At 42.8% G+C, this 25,828-nt stretch overlaps 1 protein-coding gene across 1 annotated transcript in view; it reads left to right on the top strand.

The window, feature by feature from the left end:
- Window positions 1–25,828, top strand: part of KIF14 (kinesin family member 14) — a 2,369,812-nt gene that overhangs the window by 530,965 nt on the left and 1,813,019 nt on the right. The window contains exon 6 of the mRNA XM_044086046.1: window positions 14,460–14,512. Coding sequence (XP_043941981.1) covers window positions 14,460–14,512 — 53 coding nt within the window. The remainder of the gene's footprint in view (window positions 1–14,459; window positions 14,513–25,828) is intronic.

Below are 25,828 nucleotides of genomic sequence, written 5' to 3'. Positions count from 1 at the left end.
ACAAATCCTACATTTATGCCTAAGGTGGTATCCAGAGTATCTTTAAATCAGGCTATCCACCTTCCTACATTCTTCCCCACCCCACAGAACAGGGGAGAAAGGCTCTTACATACCTTGGATGTACACAGACAATTACGCTACTACCTGGACAGGACAAAAAACAATAGAAAAACTGACCAGCTTCCGGTAGCATATGCAGCAGGAAAGGAAGGAAAACCTATTTCTAAACAGACAATCTCCAAATGGATAGGAAATTGCATTAGATTTTGTTACTCCTACCATGGAAAGAAAACTCCAGAGAACATCAGGCCTCACTCCACAAGGGCTACAGCCACTACCACAGCTTTCTTACGAGGAGTGGCTACCAAGGACATTATAGAGGCTGCTACTTGGACCTCCGTGCATACATTTGCCAAGCATTATAACCTACCTTTATACTCTAGATCCTGTGCTGGCTTTGCCACTGCTGTTTTGCAAGGGATCCTAACTACACCATAATCTATTCTCATTTCCTCCTCCCCTAGTTTAGCTATGGTATTCTACTCATTTGTAAAGACTGCAGATGCATCCTTGAAGGACATAGTACAGTTTTGTACCTACCATAAATGTAGATGTCCGAGAGGAATGCATCTGCAGTCAGGATTACCCACCCTCCTTCCCCTCTGAGGTACTCCTAGGGTATTTGCCAATCTTCAGCTAGCTTGGGGGGGATCTATTATGGTGTATTTGTTTGTATATATGTACATACATGCTTATTTATGTGTTTGCTCTCTACTATTTGGAAACTTTGGCATTTATCCAAATTTAGCCATCCAAGAAGGGCACCTGGCATCTGGGGCAAGAAACACTGAGGAAAATGGCGTCGGCTGATGCCTTTATACCCGAATAACTGCCGCAATGACGTCGGGTGAAGTGCGACACCAGCCGAAGCCAGACCCAGACTTTGGAATCCGGCCGACCGAAGGACTGCCTGACGACAGGACAACCCATTTGTAAAGACTGCAGATGCATTCCTCTCGGACATCTACATTTATGGTAGGTACAAAACTGTACTTTTCTTCCTCTGGAGACATTACTTGAAGAGGTGTGTTTGCCTTCATTCTCAAACCATTCTTGAAGATGAAAGAGATTTTATTAAATTCTCCCTTAGAGGAAGAGGATGTTCTTCTTGTTTCACTTTTGCAGTCAACACTTTTGGGTTATCTGCTTGCAGTAGCCCTCAGTCAGCCTGATTAACAAAGTCTTGGGTCCTGCGTCGGTCGCTGTCCATTTTTCCATGACGTCAGATCATCAGGGGTATAAAACATGCAGCCGATGCCATTGCATCAGTCTTTCTTGCCGTGTGGTGCCCGAAGCAGAAGCAGTTCGCAAGTGCCGGTCGGCCGACTCCTGAAATTTTCGTTTTCAAGTTTCAGAACCAAAGTCTTCAACTAAAGATAAGTACCCCATTGGGGAAACTTTTTCTTGCTCCTTACTGATGTCAATAAAAGTTAGTAATTGCATTACTTGTGGAAAGCAAATACCTCATAAAGATTTTCATTTGTACTGTATTCCTTGTGTAGGGCCTGACCGCAACGTATTTTGTGCTTTATTTAATCAGCACACTATCCGTCGTCGGTATATATTCGCCTCTAAATATTTTGGTTCTCGGTTTAATTATCCAGAAATGTCATCGGGTAACCATCCGACTACCGGAATTCTGAAAAAACGCAAGGTTAAAGACAGAGACTGGCCGCCGAGGTCCAAAACTGCCAATGACGCTTCTCCTAAGACAGTCGCCAGTTCGCAGGTACTCAGTGAGGTGCTTTCACAGCCCCTGATACCTGCTACTTCTGATTTGCAGGCCTCTACTGAGACCCATTCGGAGTCCGGTATGCCATGAGATGCTTCAACTATGGAACCTGCAGATGTCTCTACCTTGGATGGGTCCAGAGCCGCTGTGCAGGCACCGGCTTCTGAGGGTGTATTCAGGCCTATGGACCTGCATATTAAACCGACGTCTCCTTCTTTTTTTAGGCCTAAATCTCGAACCATGCCTAAAAAAATGACGCCCAGGCCGCATGCTCGGGCCTCTATGCCTAAAAAACAAATGATAAGAATGGCAGAAGATCTTATAACTTTAATCAGGGGAAGCTAGCCTCCCCCTTCTAAGAGACCTAGAACTGAAGTTGTTTTTGAATCTTCTGACCAGGATTCTGAATTTTCTGATTCTTCTGATGATCTGGACTTGCCTTAATCTACTTATGAGGATTCAGATGCAGAGGACTCTATTCCCTCTGCTTCCCCTCCAGAGGATTTTTCTTTTGGTGAAACCTTACATACTCTAAGGGGACATTTCCATTGGGAAAGCCAGGTTTTTCTGATTCAAAAAAGAGTTTTAGGGATTTCTTACTCTTGCCTCAGCATAGGCCTTTAGCTGTTCTTTCTGTACTAGACATTGTTGATGATGCCTTTTCGGAATCTAGTTTAGCTCCTGATTCCTTGCCTCCTGCTCCCAGAAAACCTGACAAATATTACAGGGTTCCTGATTCACTCAAGTTCCTTTTTAAAAATCCTATTGCAGATCCAGAGACTATTTCACAGGGACCCAAGGGCATTAAGGCTTCTACTGCTAAAAATCCTACCCCTTCTGATAGAGACTCCAGGGCGCTGGATAGATGGGGTAAGAAGGTTTAGACTTCTGCAACCTTGGCCATTAGGGCTTTAAACTGCTAGTTTTATATATTAAAGTATCAACAACATGGTATTGGATTGCTTAAAAAGAAAATTATGTTGATTCCTGACTGTGCGGAAAATAAAGAATTACAGAATTTAATGCATTCTGTTGAACAGGTTGGAAAACATATTTTGCAATGTGGATTTGATTCTTTGGAGGCCTCTTGCAGGGCTGCTGTTACTGGTTCTGTGCTCAGAAGGCATGCTTGGCTTAAGGAGCAATCCTTACCTGATTATGTTAAAGCTAAATTGTTGGATGCTCCCTTAAATCAGGACCACCTGTTTGGCAACGAGGCTGAGGAAGTTCTTAAAAAGATGGAAGATAAAGCTAAATCTATGCAAACTGTTAAAGATTTCTTACAAGTTCAGCCTCCTAGATGTAGTAGGTTCCGGCCTTCTAAGAATTGGTGCTTTCCAGCCTCTTTAAGGTCTTCTCAAGCCAAACCCAGACATGGCAGAAACCCCAGGTTTCAGTCCCAGGGGACACACAAGACTAAACAGTGGGGGGTTTCCACACCCAAATCGGGGAGTAGTAAGACTCCCCCCTACGGAAAACAGTCACAATGACTTGCTTCTAAAACTTCCAAGCATTTCCCAACTGAATGCTCCTTTAGGCAGAAAGATTGGTCTGCAGGCCAAAAACTGGGAACTCATTACCCAGGACAAATGGGTTTTAAATATAGTGTCCCAAGGATACAGATTTTACTTCCACACCTTGCCAACACCAAGCGGATGGCCAAATCTACCCCCAAATCAGTAGGCAGAGGCCCAAAATCAAGTACTCTCTCTCTTAAACATGGGGGCTATTCATTTGGTACCAGAAGAGGAAAAGGGACAAGGGTTCTATTCGAGACTTTTCCTGGTAAGGCAATACATGGCATCCTATCCTGGACCTTTCTACTCTAAATACCTTTCTGATGATTCCAAAATTCAAAATGCTGACTCTTCACCAGCTACTTCCTATGCTAGGCAAAAATGCATGGTTGGCAACACTAGATTTAAAAGAAGTATACCTGCACATCCCTATCAAGGAGTCTTGCAGAAGATACCTATGCTTCAAAGCAGGCTACAGGCACTATCAGTTCTCTGCACTGCCCTTTGGCTTATCTACTGTGCCCAGGGTATTCACAAAGTGCCTAGCTCCAGTCATTGCATTTTGCAGGCAAAGAAATATTCAAATATACCCATAACGCATGATTGTCTAATTCAGGCAGAAAGCCAGGAAAGGGTATTGACTTGTCTGGGGTGCACCATAAATGAAAAGAAATCACACCTGGTACCCTGTCAACAAATTATATTCCTGGGAGCAAGCTTGAATACAACTTCCCAAATGGCTTTCCTCACACCAGAGAAACAAATTCATTTGACAACGTAAAATGGTCATAAAAACCCTGCTATCTGCAAGGCAAATACTGCAATCCTTGGGGTTCATGGCCTCCTACATTCTCCTAATTCCATATGCAAGACTGCATATGAGGAAACTACAATGGTATCTAAAAAGCCTAAGGTGTCAACATTCTCAGGATCTAGAAGCAATGATTCCTATCATACCTTGCCTACAGTTAGAGTTCCTTTGGTGGGCAGAGGCCTACCACCAAAACCAGGGACTACCATTCACTTTACCCCCTGCCGCCCAAACCCTATCAACAGATGCATCAGATCATGCATGGGGGGCTCACCTGGCAGGGAAGTGCATTCAGGGCAAATGGAACCCAAGTCAAATGCACCTGCATATCAATCAAAAAGAAATGTTAGCTGTACAGAATGCTCTGACAGCCTTCAAGGACCACATTCTTCCAGGGCAATTAATGGTAAGGACGGACAACACCACTGTTAATGTGGTACATAAACAAGCAGGGGGGTACCCATTCATACCCCCTGTGCAGGCTAGCCATGGCTATGTGGAACACAGCCTTGAGCTACCAAGTGCATCTACAGACTCTATTCCTGCCAGGAAAGCTAAATACACTGGCAGACAAACTAAGCAGAAATCTCATGGACCCACACTAGTGGAAACTGGAACCAAAGTCTTTCAACATGTTGATAAAGAAATGGAGGACCCCAGATATAGACCTGTTTGCCTCCCCCCAGAACTACCAATTGGACAAATTCTGCACAAAGACTCCCCACAAACAAGCTTGGAAAGTGGATGCCCTGTTCTTCAACTAGAAAAATCTATCAGTTTATGTCTTTCCTCCTCTGCCTCTCCTCTCCAAAATATTACTAAAGATCAAACAGGACAGACCTAGGACAATACTGATTGCTCCAGACGGGCCACTCAAACACTGGTACCCCCTCTTGCGCAGTGTGTCACTGCTGGCTCCATGGCACCTGCCTCAAACCCCTACCCTGCTGTCCCAGCAGGAGGGCCAGATTCTGCATTCTCAGCTTCAAACCCTGAACCTGGCAGCCTGGCTAATTTCCTAATCTCTCCGTTATCATCCCTCAGTAAACAAGTGATGGATGTCATTTTGAAGGCAAGGAGGCCTAGTACCAGAAAATCGTATGCTGAAAAATGGAAAAGATTCTGTTTCTGGAACCAAACTCAAGGGAATTGGCACAGCAGCACCCAATTTACCTCAGATTCTTCAATACTTAACTGAGATATTTCACAAGGGCCTTTCTTTTTCCTCCATCAAAATTAATTCCTCAGCCATTTCAGTTCATTGCAACACAGAACCACCCCACTTCCCTCATCCACTGCTCAAGCAGTTCCTCAGAGGGACCAAAAACATAAGACCACCCAGGAGAGCCCCAACTCCAGCCTGGGACCTTAACTTTGTATTGGAAAAACTCACTCTACCTCCTTTTGAGCCAGCTGCAAGTGCAGAGTTAAAATTCCTTTCTTAGAAAACAGCCTTACTTTTAGCAATCACTTCTGTAAGAAGGGTATCTGAATTACAGGCCCTTATGGCAGTGGAGCCTTTCATCATCTTTCATGTGGACAGGGTGTTCCTCAGGACCAATCCCTCCTTCATGCCCAAGGTAGTATCCAGTGTGGCTCTTAATCAGTCCATTCATTTGCCAACCTTCTTTTCTAATCCACAGAACAAAGGAGAACGGATACTGCACTCCTTAGATGTGCACAGACAACTTAGATTTTACTTGGACAGGACTAAACCTCAAAGGAAATCTGAACAACTGCTGGTGGCATTTGCTGCAGGGGCAGAGGGGAAGGCGATTTCAAAGCAAACCATTCTTAAACGGATAGGCCATTGCATTCATTTCTGCTATAAGCACCATGAAAAACCTATCCCACAGGGGATAAGACCACACTCAACCAGGGCTGCATCTACCTCTACAGCCTTTCTCAGAGTTGTCCCTACCAGGCACATCCTAGAAGCTGCTACCTGGAGTTCTGTACATGCTTTCACCAAGCATTACCATTTGCCAATTTTCTCTAAATCCAGAGCTGGCTTTGCCACTGCAGTCTTGCAGGGCCTTATAGCTGGTCCTAATGCTATCTAAATTCCTCCTCCCATCCTTAGCTTTGGGAATCTACCCAAATGTGATGACTGCAACAGTGAAACACGAAGAACATAATACAGTTGTGTAAACTTATCATAAATGTAGATTTTCGAGTGTATTCACTGTTGCAGTCCTGGTTACCCTCCCTCCAGCCCCCTGACTTCTTTTGGCTATACCTCTATTCTCCTTTACTATGCTTAAAAGCTTTTTGGTGTATTTGCTTTTTTGTTGGAAGTATAACCTTATGTATATGTGTGTGTGTATATATATATATATATATATATATATATATATATATATATATATATATATATATATATATAATTGCTTCCCATTAGGGGGCACCTGACATCTGGGGCAAAAAAAACTGATGTAATGGCTTCGGCTGCATGCTTTATACCCCTAACTACCTCACGTCATGGAAGATGAGACAGCAACCAACGCAGGACCCAAGACTTTGATAATCAGGCTGACTGAGGGCTACTGCAAGCAGATAACCCAAATGTGATGACTGCAACAGTGAATACACTCAAACATCTACATTTATGGTAAGTGTACACAACTTTACTTTTTACCCTTTGTTCTGTCCACATCACCCAGGGTATTTACAAAATGTCTAACTCCACTCACTGCTTACTGCAGACTTCAACCCATTCACATTTTCCATATCTGGATAATTGTCTAAGCTTTGCAGTCTCTTTTTTTTTTCAGTTCTCAAAAGTCTTTGGGTAAAAGTTCCTGAACATAATCTGAGTTTACAAATCAAGCTTTAGAAGCCTTCTTTTCATCCCTTTTCACAGAATGGTTTTCTTGGACTCTGCGTTGGTTAGAGCTTTTCTTCTTCAAGACAAAGTATCACTGTTTCAACAGTTCTTCCTGAGTTCTCCAATCAAAATCATGCATCTGCAAGGGAGTTTCTCAGGATTCTGCAGTACATGGTATCTCATTTCTACTTGTCAACTGTTGGACCTCCCTTTCTAATAATTTCAAAGATAAATAGTTTTTGAAAGATATGTTACATATTTGTTCACGTAAGAACCAGGTGACTGTTTCATCATATCTGAACTTTGTGCTTGAGAGACTTACTCTGTCTCCATTTAAACCAGCTCTGCTAGGAGAGTAACTGAATTTCAAGCTGTTGTGGTGAGTCAACCCTACCTTATTTTCCACAGGGACAGGGTTACCATGAGAACAAATCTTACCTTTATCCCTAAAGTGGTCTCCAAGTTTACTTTAATCCAGACAGTTCTTATTCCAGTTATCTTTCCTGAATCGGGGAGAAAAGATCCTTCACACTCTTGATGTCCACAGGCAGCTCAGATAATGCTTAGACAAAACTTCAGTATTTATTCCAGTTATCATTCCTTTCCTATTAAGAAAATAAATAGAAAACACCTCATGTGTTGCAGATGTTCCAGATGGAATAGCTGCATTGATTGCATACTCAAACAAGTGTTTTGTTTTAGGCTCCTATTCTGTAATTGGAATGGCTTTCCAAAGGTAAAGCATTCTTGTTGGTATTCTATACTTTGGGCAGAAAGTTTCACATTGGATTAGACAGAATTCCAGCTGACATGACTTTTTTCAGTTTTGACCATTTTTTATTTTTCTGCTTTCTTTTATTTTCTCATTAGATTTTTCTTCCAGAACTGTTTTATCATCTCCTCTTTTATGTTTTACAAAGTGCATTTTTTCTTATGACCATTTAGGCATTGCAAACTTTATCCACTTGGAGATTCTGATTTTCTTCTTTTGTTTTTGGTTGTCTTCTGTTTCTGTCCATCTTCTTAAGTCTTTTGTACCACTTCTTTAGTTGTTAGTAGGTGAACATACATTTGTCTAATCTCTTGGCAGTAAGCATGCAGTTGGCCTGAATGTGTCATCTTTAGGGGTATGTGCTGTCTGTACTTGCAATCTTTGTGTTGCCTCGGTGTGTGTTTCTCCATCTTCTTTAGTCTTTCTCCTTCTTCAGTTGTAAAGCAGTTTGTTTCATTACATTTGTCGACTCTGCAACTATTCCTGCCGGAGTTTTGGAACCAGTTGGCCCACTAGGTCAATTCTTGGCGTTGAAGTATGGTTGAAAATTCTTCTATAGTACATGCAGGCCGGTTGTATTACTTGTTGCTTTTTTCGGAAGCAAAAGGAAGTCTTTTTATACTGTATTCCTTGCCTAGGCCCTGATCTTGCCGTGCCTGGAACTGAAGTTTTTGCTAAAAAGTTGAAACTAAAGAGCCAGGCCTAATTTTTTTTTTTCCATTTATATTGTGGAAATTGAATTAACTATAATGAATAAGGAGATAATAATCACTACGAGGCTAATAAAAACCCTTCTCACCAGAAGGCTGTCGAGTCGAGATCCAAAACCCCCAAGCTTCTCCTAAGCGTACCGCGGTACTCAGTACCTTTGCCCATGGAGTGATACGCTACAGAAAGAAGGATAGGGCCTCTACCGACACCCATGTGGAACAGAAAGAAACCTCCAGAGCCACCCAGGGAGTCCCACGGATGTGAAGCTCAAGGACAGAGAGAGCAAGTGAGCAGCAAAACTAGCCCAGTTGCTATTCAGACCTGCATGCTGCACACTAAACCCTGCATGGGCCCCTGCACATCAAAGCAGCTTCAAAACATGGAACCGAAGAGCCTGCAGCATAGGCAAGGTTCATCCCCAACAGATGTATTAAGCCGCTGAACAGATTACCTCCTTGATCAGGGTTCCATTCCCTTGATCTAAATTCTGAGGGCAAGATCAGACCTCCACATCTTCAGATCAAAACAGATGAGGAGTCTACCCAATCTGAAAAGTCCTGAGGATTATTCATTTTGAAACCTTGCATACTTTGGGATGATATAAAGACTGGGAGACCTCCTCTGCAAGACCCAAAAAGGGAATCTGATTTTACTCTTGATCAGCAGATATCTTCACTAGGTCATCCAATGTCTTCTCAAAAGGAGATGTGGTTTCCTGATCTCTTTCTTCCTGATCTATCTCTTTCTCCAGTCCCCCTGATTACATTGACATTGATGTGTGTGAGTTCAAGATTTCTCTGACTCAACCTGAGGACCAGCAATTTTGACAGAATCCATTCACACAGGGAGAGTTCCTTCAGCACAGGCCTTTAGCTATTCCCCCTGTTTTAGACATTGTGGATGATGTGTTTTCGGAGTCAAGCTTGACCCCTGACTCCTTACCTCCGGCTCTCAGTAAGCCTGACAGATATTACAGCGTCCCTGACTCACATAAATTTTTATTTAGAAACCCTTCTGCTGATCCTGAAACTATTTCACAGGGTCCAATGGGAGTTAAGGCCTCAACAGCAAAAAATCCTACCCCCTCTGACAGAGATTCAGGGGCACTGGACAGATGAGGAAAAAAGGTTTATACATCTGCAACCTTGGCAATCAGGGCCTTAAACTGTCAATTTCATATGCTTAAGTACCAACATGTTATGGGAGTGCTGAAACAGAAAATTATGTTGATTTCAGAATGTACAGAAAATAAAGAATTGCAGGAATTATTGCATGCAGCTGAACAGGTTGGAAAGCATTCTTTGTAATTTGGTTTTGTCTGCTTAGAGGCCTCCTGCAGGGCCGCAGTTACTGGATCTGTGATTAGGAGGCATGCCTGGTTAAAGGAACAAAATTTGCCTGATCATGTTAAAGCTAAATTGCTAAATGCACCTTTACAGCATGATTCTCTGCTTGGTATTAAGGCAGAAGAGGTTTTGAAGAAAATGGAAGACAAGGCCAAGTCTATGCAAACTGTTAAAGACTTCTTGCAAATGCAGTCACCAAGATTCAGTAGACACTGGCTTACAAAAAAATGGTCCTTTCCTGTGTCAGACAGAGGTCAAAGGGGCAAATCCAGACGTCCTACGGATTCCAGATACCAGGCGCAAGATTCATAAATGTCAAAGCCATAGGGTGCTTCTACCTCCAAATCAGGAGGAGATAAAGCGCATACCTACAGAAAACAATCCCAATGACTTCCCTCTGCCTACACCAAGCACTTATCTTTTGGCAGCACCCATAGTGGGAACATTGGCACTTTTTGTTCAAAATTAGCAGTTAATAACCCAGGACAAGTGGGTACTAAACATAGTATCACAGGGATACAGATTCCATTTCCATACTCTGCCAATGTCAGATGGTTGGCCAGATTTGCCAAACAATCAGTGGGCAGAGGCACAGAAACAGATTACGTCCCTCATGGATGTGGGGCCATTTAGCTAGTACCAGAACAGGAAAAAGGACTAGGTTTTTACTCAAGACTGTTCTTGGTACCCAGAAAGGACAAGGCCTGGCGGCCAATACTGGATTTATCAATTTTGAACACGTAACTGGACATTCCAAAATTCAAAATGCTGACTTTGCAGCAGCTTCTGCTCATGCTGGGCAAGAATGCTTGGCTGGTGACATTAGACCTAAAAGAGGCATACCTGCATGTCCCAATAAGACAATTGTGCTGAAGATACCTCAAATTCAAGGCTGGCTTAATGCATTACCAATTCTCTGCACTGCCCTTTGGCTTATCTACTGCACCCAGGGTCTTTATAATGTGCCTGGCACCAGTAATTGCATTTTGCAGACAAAGAAGTATACAAATATATCCTTACTTGGATGACTGTCTCATTCAAGCAGAGAACAAGGACATTCTTCTTCGACACCTGGCGTTTGTGAAAAGGTTTCTAACATGCCTAGGGTACACAATACAGGAAAAGAAATCACAACTGGTACCCTCTCAAAAGATAACATTCCTGGGTGCAAGCTTGAATACAACTGCCCAGATGGCTTACCTCACGCCAGACAAGCAAAGGCAACTGACTACTTACTTCAAACTGATGGCAACAAAAATCCAGTTATCTGAAAGACAAATTCTGCAGGCTCTGGGCTTCATGGCATCCTGCATCCTACTGATTCCATATGCAAGACTGCATATGAGGAGACTTCAGTGGTACCTAAAAAGTTTATGGAGTCCGCATTCTCACAGTCTGGAAGCAATGATTCCTCTCATTCCCTGCCTGCAACAGGAGTTCCTATGGTGGGCAAAGGCATGTCACCAAAACATGGGACGGGCCTTCACTCTACCCCCTGCCAGCCAAACCTTAACAACAGATGCATCAGATTATGCCTGGGGGGCCCACTTGGCAGGAAGATGCATTCAGGGGCATATGGACCCCAAAACAAATGCATCTACATATCAACCAGAAAGAGATGTTAGCTGTTCAAAATGCCCTAACAGCCTTCAAGGACTTACTTCATCCAGGACAGCTACTGATAAGGACGGACAACACCACAGTCATGTGGTATAATAAACAAGCAAGGGAGCACACACTCATACCCCCTTTGCAGATTAGCCATGGCACTGTGGGACACAGCTTTGACCTACCAAATACAACTTCAAGCTCAATTCCTGCCAGGAAAACAAAATACTCTGGGAGACGATTTAAGCAGAAACTTTATGGATCCTCACAAGTGGAAACTCAATCCACAAGTCTTCTGCATGATAACAGAGAAATGGGGGAGCCCAGACATAGATCTATTTGCCTCTCCTCAAAATTATCAATTGAAAAGATTCTGCACAATGACTTATCACAGACAAGCATGGAAAGTCGACGCCCTATCCTTCAGTTGGAAAAACCTATCAGTTTACGCCTTTCCTCCTCTGCCTCTTCTCCCCAAGGTCCTCCTAAAAGTCAGACAAGAGAAACCAAAGATGATACTAATTGCCCCGGACTGGCCCTGCCAGTACTGGTACCCAATCCTAAGGAACTTGTCTCAATATCCAGCTTGGACATTACCTCAAAGACCTAAACTACTGTCCCAGCAAAACAATCAGATCCTGCACAACCAACTACAGACACTGAACCTGGCAGCATGCTGATCATGTAGTTATACAAACAACGCCTCTCAGTAAAGCTGTGATGGATGTCATTTTGGAAGCCAGAAGGCCTAGTACTACAAAATCTTATGCTGACAAATGGAAGAGATTCTGTGCTTGGAATCAAGCGCAAGGAACTGATACAGCAGAACCAAATATTCCTCAGATATTACAATACTTAACTGATATGCTTGACAAAGGCCTATCTTTCTCATCAATTAAAATCCATGCCTCTGCCATTTCGGCTCATTACAATACAGAGCCAAAACTCTCTTCTCATCCTTTACTAAAGCAGTATCTTAAAGGAGCCAAAAATTTAAGGCCTCCTAGAAGATCACCATTACCTGCATGGGACCTCAATTATGTGTTGGAAAAGCTCACCCTGCCTCCATTTGAACCAGCTGCTACCGCTAATATAAAGTTTTTATCATGGAAAACAGCTGTGCTACTAGCAATTACTTCAGCAAGAAGAGTTTTAGTGCTACAGGCCCTCATGGCTGTAGAGCCTTTTATTATATTTTACCCAGACAGGCTGTCTCTGAGGACAAATTCATAGATTCATAGATTAGTACTAGGCTAACTGCCCTTGTGAGCCATTTTAAGCCTAGCCAGTTATCCCTTTTGAGACTCAAACCCTGTACCTTGTGTTTGTAAGCAAACACCTTAACCATTAGGCCATCCTCCTACTTTTATGCATAAGGTGGTTTCCAGTGTGGCTCTTAACCAAACAATTCATCTGCCAACCTTTTATCCAAATCTGCAGAACAAGGGGGAGAGAATTCTGCATTTCTTGGACGTACACAGCAAGCTAAGATTCTACTTGAGCTGGACTAAAGCTCTAAGAAAAACTGGGCAATTACTAGTGACATATGCTGCAGGATCAGAAGGAAAGGCTATTTCAAAGCAGACAATTTCAAAGTGGATAAGCCACTGCATTCGTTTCTGCTACTTACACCATGGTAAACCTGTGCCCAAGGGCATTAGATCTCATTCCACCAGAGCTGCAGCTACTTCAGCAGCCTTTCTCAGAGGAGTACCAACCAAAGACATTCTAGAGGCTGCTACTTGGAGTTCTGTTCACACCTTTACAAAGCATTATCATTTGCCTCTCTACTCTAAGTCCAGGGCAGGCTTTAATGACTGCAACAGTGAAACACGAAGAACATAGTACAGTTGTGTACACTTAACCATAAATGTAGATGTTCAATTGTATTCACTGTTGCAGTCCAGGTTACCCTCCCGCCATCCCACTGTCATTCTGGAGTTTATCTTTCCTTCTCTATCTTCTACAACCTATGTGGTGTATTTGCTTGTAGATGAAGGTAAAGTTTATATTGATGCATGTATCTATATATATATATATATATATATATATATATATATATATATATATATATATATATATATATATATGCTACCTTTTTGGGGACACCTGACAATCGGGGGCAAGAAAAACTAAATCAAATGGCGTCGGCTGCATGTTTATACCCCTGACGTCATGGAAGAGGAGACAGCAACCGATGCAGGACCCATGACTTTGGAATTCCGGCCGATTGAGGACAACCTGCCAGCAGATTACCCAAATGTAATCACTGCAACAGTGAATACACTCGAACATCTACATTTATGGTAAGTGTACACAACTGTACTTTACTGTTTTTTTTGTTTTTGGGACTCTTCCTCCTTCCTGGGCAAAAAATGCTGTGAAGCTTTTCATTTTACAACTGACCTTTTATGGAGCTCTGACTGAGCTCATGCCAGTTGGAGTGTATCATAGAAGGTGACCTTAAGTTTGCGAAACTGGACAGTTACAGTGGGGGTAGGTCCTCAGATAGCTTAGACTACTGCAGCAGTGATCTATTAGAACATTTACAGCTATGCTAGGTTTACTTAGACAATTATACTTTCTTTAGTAAAACTTTCCCATAAATGTTGATTTATGCTTGCAGACAAGAAATACAACAGTTCTTTATTAGTATATCACCTGACTTGGGCCCAGGCAGTGCCATGATAAAGCCTATCTTTGAAAGCACTTGGAAGGATATGCAGTATCTTTAATGTGGGAGATATGTTCTACACCTCTGTTAACTAAATATACTAACTCCAAGTTTACACTACTGCTTATTAAAGGGAATAATTAATTTTTTTAGAAAAGCAAATATTCCGTTTACTCTATGGTATTGCTATCTCAAAGTTATTAATAGGCATTTTGTTTTATTCTGTTTTTATTTTTTATGATACAGTGTATGTATATTCCTTAACTGATTTTCATAGTTTCACGTTCAAATTTGCAGTATTAGCAGTGCTTAAAAAACAGTGAAATATATACAGTATTGTTGGTAGCATTGATAAACTGTAACAGATTAATGTTTTAACTTTGTTTTTATTTAATTGCCAGCTGAAAGTAAGAGAACATCCTATTCATGGTCCATATGTTGAAGACTTGTCCACGTAAGTTGGGGTTTATGCCTTATAATTCTAGTTTTAGAATTCTAGCAGTCATTAATTGTTTTATTTTTTTTTCAGTTTATTTATGCCTCTCGTCAGATTCTGAATATTAGTTGGATCCTGAAATCTTTCTTCAGGAGCTATATACCATCATAGAGGAAAACAGGGTGGGATGATCCTGGCAGTGGATAGGATATTTGGAATGATCTACTCCTCACAAAGTACCCCTTAGGTTGACATGCATTGACATCAGTGGAGCTTATGTTTACATCCATGCATATACCTGCAGGTGACCACCATTAAAATCTTGCAGTCCTACTGATATTTCTTGTTGGGTTAAAGTCCCTAAACATCCATCAATGTTTCACATTTGTCACAAAGGTTTCACCTACCTACTCAGTGAGAAGGAGCACTCAGTAACTCCACAAAGCAGTTCCTCCACTTTGACTGGCCCTTTGCCTCTGGGCTAATCATTCATACATGCATTGGTTTCATTTTGGCTGGTGTAATGTTTTTAGCGTGGCCCAGAAGGCTTGCATGTTTACGTCCAGCTTTCTCCTTGTTGCTGTTATAGTTAAGACTGCCTTCTAGTTAGGAGCACATCCTCTGAAAATCAAGTGCTATCTTGTTTTTCTATGTTTTTTTCTTTCCTGGTATTGAAGGGTGGGGGCATGCAGTAGTGTCATAGTCTACCTGCTGACTTTTATACTTGGCTGGAATTTTCCCCCAGATATTTTTTCATCCACAGATCCTTTCTGTTCATGAATAATTTTTTCCTGCAGGGCAAGATTCCCCTACCATCCCTTAAGGAACTTAAATAACTGCTATCCAGATACATTATCATTAAATGGCATGGGCTTTATTCCTGAACCCATTTTTTTGCTCTAGCACAAAGTGAGTTCCACAGTTCTGAGCCATCTTACACTTGGGTCTTATGTTTATCTGTTCGTGATCTGACAGTATGATGTTTTTCGTGCTTCACTGTTGCAGTCATTACATTTGGGTAATCTGCTGGCAGGTTGCCCTCAGTCGGCCTGAATTCCAAAGTCTTGGTCCTGCGTCAGTTGCGGTCTTCTCTTCCATGACGTCAGGTTGTCAAGGGTATAAAACATGCAGCCGACGCCATTTTCTTTAGTCTTTCTTGCGCTGCGCGTGCCCGAAGCAGAAGCATTTCACAAGTGCCGGTCGGCCGACTACTGAAATATTAGAGTTTGAGTTTCAGAACCGAAGTCTTCACTAAAGCTAAGTACCCCATTGGGGAAACTTTTTTCTTGCTTTTCACCGATGTCAGAAAAAGTTAATAATTGCATTACTTGTGGGAAGCAAATACCTCTTAAGGATTTCCATTTATACTGTATTCCTTGCCTAGGCCCTGATCACAACGTGCCTGGCTGTCAGTTTTATGCTAGATTTAACCAACGCACTATTAAGCGTCTGTATATTTTTGTATCTAAGTATTTTGGAAACAGATTTAACTACCCAGAAATGTCGTCGGATAGCAATCCGACTACCAGAGTACATAGAAAACGCAAAGAAAAGGACAGAAAAAGGCAGTCGAGATCCAAAACCGGCGACGAAGCTTTTCCTAAGCCAGTCGCTGGTTCGCCGGTACTCAGTGAGGCACTTTCGCAGCCCCTGATACCCGCTACCTTCGAGTCGCAGGCCTCTACCAACACCCATGTGGAGTCTGTCATGCCGCAAGATACTCAAGGTATTAGACCAACGGATGTATCTCCCTCGGATGTGTCTGGAGCCATTGAGCAGTCACCGGCATCTGAGGGTGTATTCAGACCTCAACATTTCTATATCAAACCGACGAAATCTGCAAAACCTAAGGCAAAGACACCTTCGAAAACTAAAAAAAACGACGCCTGAGCCACATGCAGAGGCCTCTATGCCTAAAAAACAGATGATCAAAATGGCTGAAGACCTTATTACCTTGATCAGGGGTACCCTTCCCCCTCCAGATAAGAGGCCTAGGCAAGACACTGACTGTGAATCTTCAGATCAGGTTTCTATTTCTTCTGATTCCTCTTCTGATCAGGAATTATCTTTACCTCCCTATGAGGATTCTGATGCTGAGGAGTCTATTCCATCTGCATCTCCTCCTGAGGATTATTCATTTGGAGAAACCTTGCATACTTTGAGGGAGCATTTTCACTGGGAGAGTCAAGACTTCTCAGAATCAAAAAAGAGGCTCAGGGATTTCCTTCTTCTCCCTCAGCACACACCTTTAGCCATTCCCCCTGTTTTAGACATTGTGGGTGATGTGTTTTCGGAGTCAAGCCTGACCCCTGACTCCTTACCTCCGGCTCCCAGTAAGCCTGACAGGTATTACAGGGCCCCTGACTCTCATAAAATTTCATTTAGAAACCCTGCTGCTGATCCTGAAACTATTTCACAGGGTCCAAAGGGAGTTAAGGCCTCAACAGCAAAAAACCCTACCCCCTCCGACAGAGATTCAAGGGCACTGGACAGATGGGGAAAAAAGGTTTATACATCTGCAACCTTGGCAATCAGGGCCTTAAACTGTCAATTTCATATGCTTAAGTACCAAAAACATGTTATGGGATTGCTGAAACAGAAAATGATGTTGATTTCAGAATGTGCAGAAAATAAGGAATTGCAGGATTTATTGCATGCAACTGAACAAGTGGGAAGGCATACTTTGCAATGTGGTTTTGATTCTTTAGAGGCCTCCTGCAGGGCCCCAGTTACTGGATCTGTGATTAGGAGGCATTCCTGGTTAAAGGAACAAAATATGCCTGATCATCTTAAAGCTAAATTGCTAGATGCACCTTTATAGCATGATTCTCTGTTTGACATTAAGGCAGAAGAGCTTTAAAAGAAAATGGAAGACAAAGCTAAGTCTATGCAAACTGTTAAAGATTTCTTACAAGTGCAGCCACCTAGATTCTGTAGACACTGGCCTACAAAGAATTGGTCCTTTCCTGTGTCAGACAGAGCTCAAAGGGGCAAATCCAGATGCCTTAAGGGTTCCAGGTACCAGTCTAAAGACTCACAGAGGTCAAAGCAATGGGGTGCATCCACCTCCAAATCTGGAGGAGATAAAACGCAAACCTACAGAAAGCAATCCCAATGACTTCCCTCTGCCTACACCAAGCACTTCTCTTTTGGCAGCACCCATAGGGGGAAAATTAGCACTTTCTGCTCAAAATTGTCAGTTAATAACCCAGGACAAGTGGGTACTAAACATCGTATCACAGGGATACAGATTCCATTTCCACACTCTGCCAATGACAAATGGCTGACCAGATCTGCCAAAAAAACAATGGGCAGAGGCACTGAAACAGGTTACGTCCCTCATGGATATGGGGGCCATTCAGACAGTACCAGAACAGGAAAAAGGACAAGGTTTTTACTCAAGGCTGTTCTTGGTACCCAGAAAGGACAAGGCCTGGTGGCCAATACTGGATTTATCGATTTTGAACACTTACCTGGACATTCCAAAATTCAAAATGCTCACCTTGCTACAGCTTCTGCCCATGCTGGGCAAGAATGCTTGGCTGGTGACTTTAGACCTAAAAGAGGCATACCTGGATGTCCCAATAAGACAGTCGTGCAGAAGATACCTCAGATTCAAGGCTGGCTTAATGCATTACCAATTCTCTGCACTGCCCTTTGGCTTATCTACTGCGCCCAGGGTATTTACAAAGTGCCTGGCACCAGTAATTGCATTTTGCAGACAAAGAAGTATTCAAATATATCCTTACTTGGACGACTGTCTCATTCAAGCAGAGAACAAGGACACTCTTCTATGACACATGGCGTTTGTGAAAAGGCTTCTAACATGCCTAGGGTACACAATAAACGAAAAGAAATCACAACTGGTACCCTCTCAAAATATAACATTCCTGGGTGCAAGCTTGAATACAACTGCCCAGATGGCTTACCTCACAAACAAACAAAGGCAGCTGACTACTTACTTCAAACTGATGACAACAAAAACCCAATCTTCTGCAAGACAAATTCTGCAGGCTCTGGGCTTCATGGCATCCTGCATCCTACTAATTCCATATGCAAGACTGCATATGAGGAAACTTCAATGGTACCTAAAAGTTTATGGAGTCAACATTCACACAGTCTGGAAACGATGATTCCTCTCATCCCCTGCCTGCAACAGGAGTTTCTATGGTGGGCAAAGGCCTGTCACCAAAACATGGTACGGCCCTTCACTCTACCCGCTGCCAGCCAAACCTTAACAACAGACGCATCAGATTATGCCTGGGGGGCTCACATGGCAGGAAGATGCATTCAGGGCATGTGGGCACCAAATCAAATGCATCTACATATCAACCAGAAAGAGATGCTAGCTGTTCAAAATGCCCTAACAGCCTTCAAGGACTTACTTCATCAGGACAACTACTGATTAAGACGGACAACACCACAGTCATGTGGTATATAAACAAGCAAGGGGGCACACACTCATACCCCCTTTGCAGTTTAGCCACGGCACTGTAGGACACAGCTTTGACCTAGCAAATAAATCTTCAAGCTCAATTCCTGCCAGGAAAACAAAACACTCTGGCAGACGATTTAAGCAGAAACCTTATGGATCCTCACGAGTGGAAACTAAATCCACAAGTCTTCAGCATGATAGCAGAGAAATTCCCAGACATAGACCTATTTGCCTCTCCTCAAAATTATCAACTGAAAAGATTCTGCACAAGGACTTATCACAGACAAGCATGGAAAGTGGATGCCCTATCCTTCAGTTGGAAAAAACTATCAGTTTACGCCTTTCCTCCTCTGCCTCTTCTACCCAAAGTCCTCCTAAAAGTCAGACAAGAGAAGCCAAAGATGATATTAATTCCCCCGGACTGGCCCCGCCAATACTGGTACCCAATCCTAAGGAACTTGTCTCAATACCCAGCTTGGACCTTGCCTCAAAAACCACAACTACTGTCCCAGCAAAACAATCAGATCCTGCACAATCAACAACGGACTCTGAACCTGGCAGTATGGCTAATCCTGTAATCATACAGACGACACCTCTCAGTAAAGCTGTGATGGATGTCATTTTGGAAGCCAGAAGGCCTAGTACTAGAAAATCTTATGCTGACAAATAGAAGAGATTCCGTGCTTGGAATCAAGCACAGTGAACTGATACAGCAGAACCGCATATTCCTCAGATATTACAATACTTAACTGAGATGCTGGACAAAGGCCTATCTTTCTCATCAATCAAAATCCATGCCTCTGCCATTTAAGCTCATTACAGTACAGAGCCACCAATCTTTTCTCATCCTTTATTAAAGCAGTATCTTAGAGGAGCCAAAAATGTAAGGCGTCCTAGAAGATCACCATTACCTGCATGGGACCTCAATTATGTGTTGGAAAAGCTCACCCTGCCTCCATTTGAACCAGCTGCTACCGCTGATATAAAGTTCTTATCATGGAAGACAGCTCTGCTACTAGCAATTACTTCAGCAAGAAGAGTTTCAGAGCTACAGGTCCTCATGGCTGTAGAGCCTTTTATCATATTTTATCTAGACAGGGTATCTCTGAGAACAAATCCTACTTTTATGCCTCATGTCGTTTCCAGTGTGGCTCTTAACCAAACATTTCATCTGCCAACTTTTTATCCAAATCCGCAGAACAAAGGGGAGAGAATTCTGCATTCCTTGGACGTACACAGACAGTTAAGATTCTACTTGAGCTGGACTAAAGCTCTAAGAAAAACTGAGCAATTACTAGTGTTATATGCTACAGGATCAGAAGGAAAGGCTATTTCAAAGCAGACCATTTCAAAGTGGGTAAGCCATTGCGTCCGTTTCTGCTACTTACACCATGGCAAACCTGTGCCCAAGGGCATTAGGTCTCACTCCACCAGGGCTGCAGCTACTTCAGCAGCCTTTCTCAGAGGAGTAACAACCAAGGACATTTTACAGGCTGCTACTTGGGGTTCTTTTCACACCTTTACAAAACATTACCATTTGCCTCTCTACTCTAAGTCCAGGGCAGGCTTTGCCATTGCAGTGCTGCAGGGCCTTATAGCTTCACCTAATGCTGTTTAGCTCCAGCCTCCCAACCATAGCTATGGGATTCTACCCAAATGTAATGACTGCAACAGTGAAACACGAAGAACGTAGTACAGCTGTGTACACTTACCATAAATGTAGATGTTCGAGTGTATTCACTGTTGCAGTCCAGGTTACCCTCCCGCCCATCCCCCTGTCATTCTACATTTTATCTTTCCTTCTTTATCTTCTATAACCTATGTGGTGTATTTGCTTGTAGATGAAGGTAAAGTTTATATGATGCATATATATATATATATATATATATATATATATATATATATATATATATCTATTGCTACCTTTTTGGGGGCACCTGACATCGGGGGCAAGAAAAACTAAAGAAAATGGCATTGGTTGCATGTTTTATACCCCTGACGACCTGACGTCATGGAAGAGAAGACAGCAACCAACGCAGGACCCAAGACTTTGTAATTCAGGCTGACTGAGGGCAACCTGCCAGCAGATTACCGAAATGTAATGACTGCAACAGTGAATACACTCAAACATCTACATTTATGGTAAGTGTACACAACTGTACTTTCTTAAAGATCAACATTGTGTGTCTAGTTCCCCATTTGAATCTTGTATGACTTCATAGTTTTTATTTCTTTTTTATTTCTCTCTTTGTGAATGCTCTTGTACTTAATTAATTTACATTTATCCCTGATTCAACTTGTAAATCATTTATAAATATTACAATTGTTTCTTTCTTCCTATTTAGATAATGGGCCACATGTACAGTTATACCCTTTGGAGAATGTTTTTCTCCAATAGGGTAATAATGTGCAGGTATCACCCAGTAACAAAACAATTCCAGCACTTCATAGCAGCATATTAAGAGTACTAAAATAAGCAAATGGCCACCATCTAATCACCAGCCATAACTACGCAGGTAAAAGCTGCACTCTCTAAAGTCAAAAACGCAGCATGCATGGGACCGGACAACATCCCAGGCTGCATTTTACACGAACTTCAGAACGAACTGGCTCCCCCCCTAAGCACCATGTTCAGTCATAGCCTCACATCATTCTTTGTGCCCACTGAATGGCGTACAGCAACAGTTATCCCACTCCACAAAGAGGGAGCCACCACTGATCCCGGGAACTGTCACCCTATTTGCCTGACGACGAGCCTGGTCTGCAAGGCCATGGAATGTATCATCATGGAACTCATAAACAAAGACATTGGTAACCTCCAAACTCTGAGTTTGTGAAAGGCAGATCATGCCTCCTGAACCTGATTGACTTTTTTGAGGCAGTCACCAAAGCCGTAGATGAGGGTAAGGTGGTTCACACAGCCTATCTTGACCTCCCCCATTCTGGAATTATAGCTAAACTCACTAAACTAGGTATAAATCCCTACATCACAAGATGGGTTGCTAACTGGCTCACTGACCGAACTCGCACTGTAAAAGTTGCACACTCCAAATCTGACTTCAAACCAGTGAGAAGTGGAGTACCACAAGGTTCAGTCCTGGGTCCTCTCCTATTTGGTATCTACTTCTCTGAAGTACAGGCTAACACAGAAGGCCTCTGCCTAATGAAGTTCGCAGATGACTGCAAACTAGGAGCCATAGTAGAGTCCCCAAATGATGTGGAAGTCCTACATAAGGGCCTCGCTGAGACAGATGCCTGGTGTCAGAGCCATGACCTCAAGCTCAATGCCAAAAAGTGCATTGTCATCTCCTTTGGTAAAAATTCTGTACCCATGAACTACTACATAGACAGCAGTCTACTTAACACCAAATGTGTGATAAGAGACCTTGGTGCCCAGGTGGACAGTAGTCTATCCTTTGATAGTCACATCGCCACAGTAGTCTGGAAGTCCTTCTACATGGCACATCTCATCATAAAAGGGTTCTCATCCAGGAAAAAAGAGGTCATTGTTCCCCTCAACTCGACACTCATTAGACCCGTTATAGAGTACAATGCCCCTTTTGGAATGTACCTCACAAGACATCTGCTGCAGCTGGAAAGGCCACAGAAGTACCTCACAAAGAGGATTACTGGCCTCAAACAGATGCCCTACACTGACCGTCTCAAAAAACTCCAGCTTTACTCCGTTGTATATCGCCTACTCCGAGGTAATCTCTGCCTAACATATAAAGCTATGTCAAACCCAGAGCTGTTGGACATGCTACACCTAAAGAAATCCCAATCCCTCTGAACTACACGCTCTAGGGACCTAAACCTTGTCACCACAATAAACAGGACATGCTGGAGGAATAGATTCCTGTCCCAGAGACTTCTCATACTCTGGAACAGGCTACCGATCTATGTCAAGCAAAGTTCTTCATTAGGACTCTTCAAGAAAAATCTTGATGAGTGGATGGAAATAGGAAATATACCTCATGGATCACTTCTGTGTCTCTGCTCGACAGTGGCACAGGAAAATAACTTTCTTGGGTGGCGTAAGCCAAGGAACCTTGTTGGCTAGGCTTACGTAGGCTCTCGGGCCGATAGCCTAGTACCTACCTATGAACCTATCTTGTGTACGCTTGCTGAATATGGCTTTGCTGTTTAGCAAGCATATAATAAAAAATTAAATAAAAAAAACCTCAGGTAGCAAAAGTCATAAGGACTTGCTGTTTTATGTTTCCCGTGCTAAGTGCAGCTTAAAAAACACATTTAGTGAGCATGGAAAAAGTAAAGAAAATTTGGCATAGTTATGTGAGATTTTTATTTTTTTTTTTGCTGAAGTATTCTGAACAAAGCCAGCAATAATGGGGGACAAAGACCTAAAATCAGGATCAATTTTTGATAATAACCCTAATTCACTTAAAAAAGGTAGATTTAATAAGAGGTTTCCATCAGCAGGCATTTTCTTAACAAAAAGAATAATGAAACTGTAGTGTGTGGCTTTTTTGACTGACTGTAATCCTCAGTGATTTGCCTGAAAATTAAACATTTTCTTGGGACTGAGCGAAAAATATGAAGCAAAATCAGGGTCAGTTGAGATGCATGCATTGGGAGGGGGGGGGGGGTTGTAGTGCCTTGTACTATGTGATTTTTTTTTACATTCACTTGATCACAATCAAACATCGGAGGTGCACTCAGTCAAGAAATGGGTTGTAATTAGTGGGCAGGTGTTTGTGTGTTTCTGTGAATGTGTGAGAGTCTGTGGCTCTGCATATGTGTGAGTATGCATGTGTTTTTGGACATTTAGTGCTTATATAACTTACATTATGGATGTAAAACGCTGCCTTCAGCAGCAATTACATATGCTACAGCATCTTTGAACATTAGGAAGAGGAACTATTTTACATCAAAAATATTAAAAATATATATATAGTAATAAAAAAATTCAAAACAATTTAACAGATTTCCCTTTATCTAAGCACAGTAATGTCCTCCATTGGGGGTGTTTGTTGTTATTTTACTGCCATTTGCATTTTGGTTACTGTGGTAGAGCACTGATGACAACATGGCCTACTGATGGCTCAGCCCGGGTTACATTTAAAGTAGTAGCAACAAAAATGTAACAATTATAACTAACAGTGAAACAGAAAGGTAATACAAATTATTTACAAAAAAATACTATTAGACTTTATATCTTGTTGAGGTGCACAGGGTACAATTCTGGATGGTCTCTTATTTCCATGTAATGTCCACTCTCTAAGGAATTATTGCTTGCTTGTCAACTTCAGATTAAGTGTAGGCTTAAGAAGTTTATCTGTCTTCTGAGAATTTTTTGAATACCATTTTAGGTGTTTTTCTTTTATATTTAGATGCTTATACATGTTGCTTGTTCTTCTGTTCTTCAGTAAAAGGGACTGCTACCATGCCACTGTGTATGAAGTCCTTTCAAGAATGTGTTTTACCTGATGTCCTTCAAGGATGCATCTGCAGTCATCACATATGGGTTGTCCTGCCTCAGGCAGCCCTTCGGTCGGCCGGATTCCAAAGTCTGGGTCCGGCGTCGGCTGATGTCGCCCCTTCCCCGACGTCAGAGCACCTGGGGTATAAAAGCGTCAGCCGACGCCATCTTCCTCAGTCTTTCTTGCCACGTGGTGCCCGAAGCAGAAACAGTTCGCAAGTGCCGGTCGGCCAGCTCCTGTAATTCAGCTAAACCGAAGACTTCAAAAGCTAAGTACCCCGTTGGGGACTCTTTCTTGCCTCAGCCGATGTCAGATAAAATTAATAATTGCTTAACTTGTGGGAAACAAATACCTCATAAGGATTTCCACTCTTACTGTCTACCTTGCCTAGGCCCAGACCACGACGTCTCGGCCTGTTCCGCCTGTGCTTCCTTCAACCGACGCACTCTAAGACGTCGGTCGGAGTTTGCAGAGGAATTTTTGGGGCTAGTTTTGCTTACAAAATGTCATCGGAGACTCCGACTTCACATTTAATGAAGAAACGCAAGGACAAGGACCGACACACGCGGTCCGCGGTTTCGGCTGAAACCGCAGCCAGGCCTACCGTGAGTGTCTCGGTTTCGGCTGAAACCGAGTCCTTGGTAATACCGTCCACTGAAACCATACAACTGACAACCTTGGCCCCGGAGGCCACTCCTGTCTCGGTTGTTGAATCTCCGTTGGAATCTGGTGTCCAGGAACCTTCCGACACCATTCCCTTAGACAAAACTACACCAGCACGTGGTGCAGCCAGGCCTCCTGCATCCATGTCTATTAAGGCATTCTCTAGGGCTAAAGCTGCTAAACACTTAAAATCTATGTCTCCCAGAGTTATCCCTCAGGGACCCACTACAGGTTCTCAGATCCTTAGTCTAGCAGAGGACCTTATTTCATTAATTAGGGGCTCTCAGCCTCATCCTGACAGGGGCTCTCAACCTTCTACAGCAAAAAGGCCCAGGGTTGAGCCCTCTGATCCCCTCTCCTCAGATGAGGCCTCTGCTGGCTCTGCCCTCTTGGACTACCAGGAGGAGGCCTTTTCGGCCTACGAGGATTCAGATGCAGAGGAATCTATCCCTTCGGCCTCCCCTCCTGAAGAACTGTCTTTTGGGGAAACTTTGCACACTATGAGGGAGCATTTCCAATGGCAAGGCCAGGAATTCTCTGATTCCAGGAAGAGATTAAGGACCTTCTTGCATTTGCCTCAGCATAAACCTTTGGCTATTCCCCCTGTTTTGAATGTCATTGATGATGTGTACTCTGAATCTAGCTCAACCCCTGACACTCTCCCTCCGGCTCCTGCCAAACCTGATAGGTACTACAGGGTCCCAGAATCACATCTTTTACTTTACAAGGCCCACTCTGCTGATCCAGAAACCATTTCCCAGGGTCCTAAAGGGGTTACAGCTGCCACTACAAAAA

The sequence above is a fragment of the Protopterus annectens genome, chromosome 10.part0 (genome assembly GCF_019279795.1).
Source record: "Protopterus annectens isolate FY-2018-M chromosome 10.part0, PAN1.0, whole genome shotgun sequence".
Lineage (NCBI taxonomy): Eukaryota > Metazoa > Chordata > Ceratodontiformes > Protopteridae > Protopterus > Protopterus annectens.
This window is presented reverse-complemented; position numbering and strand designations above follow the sequence as displayed.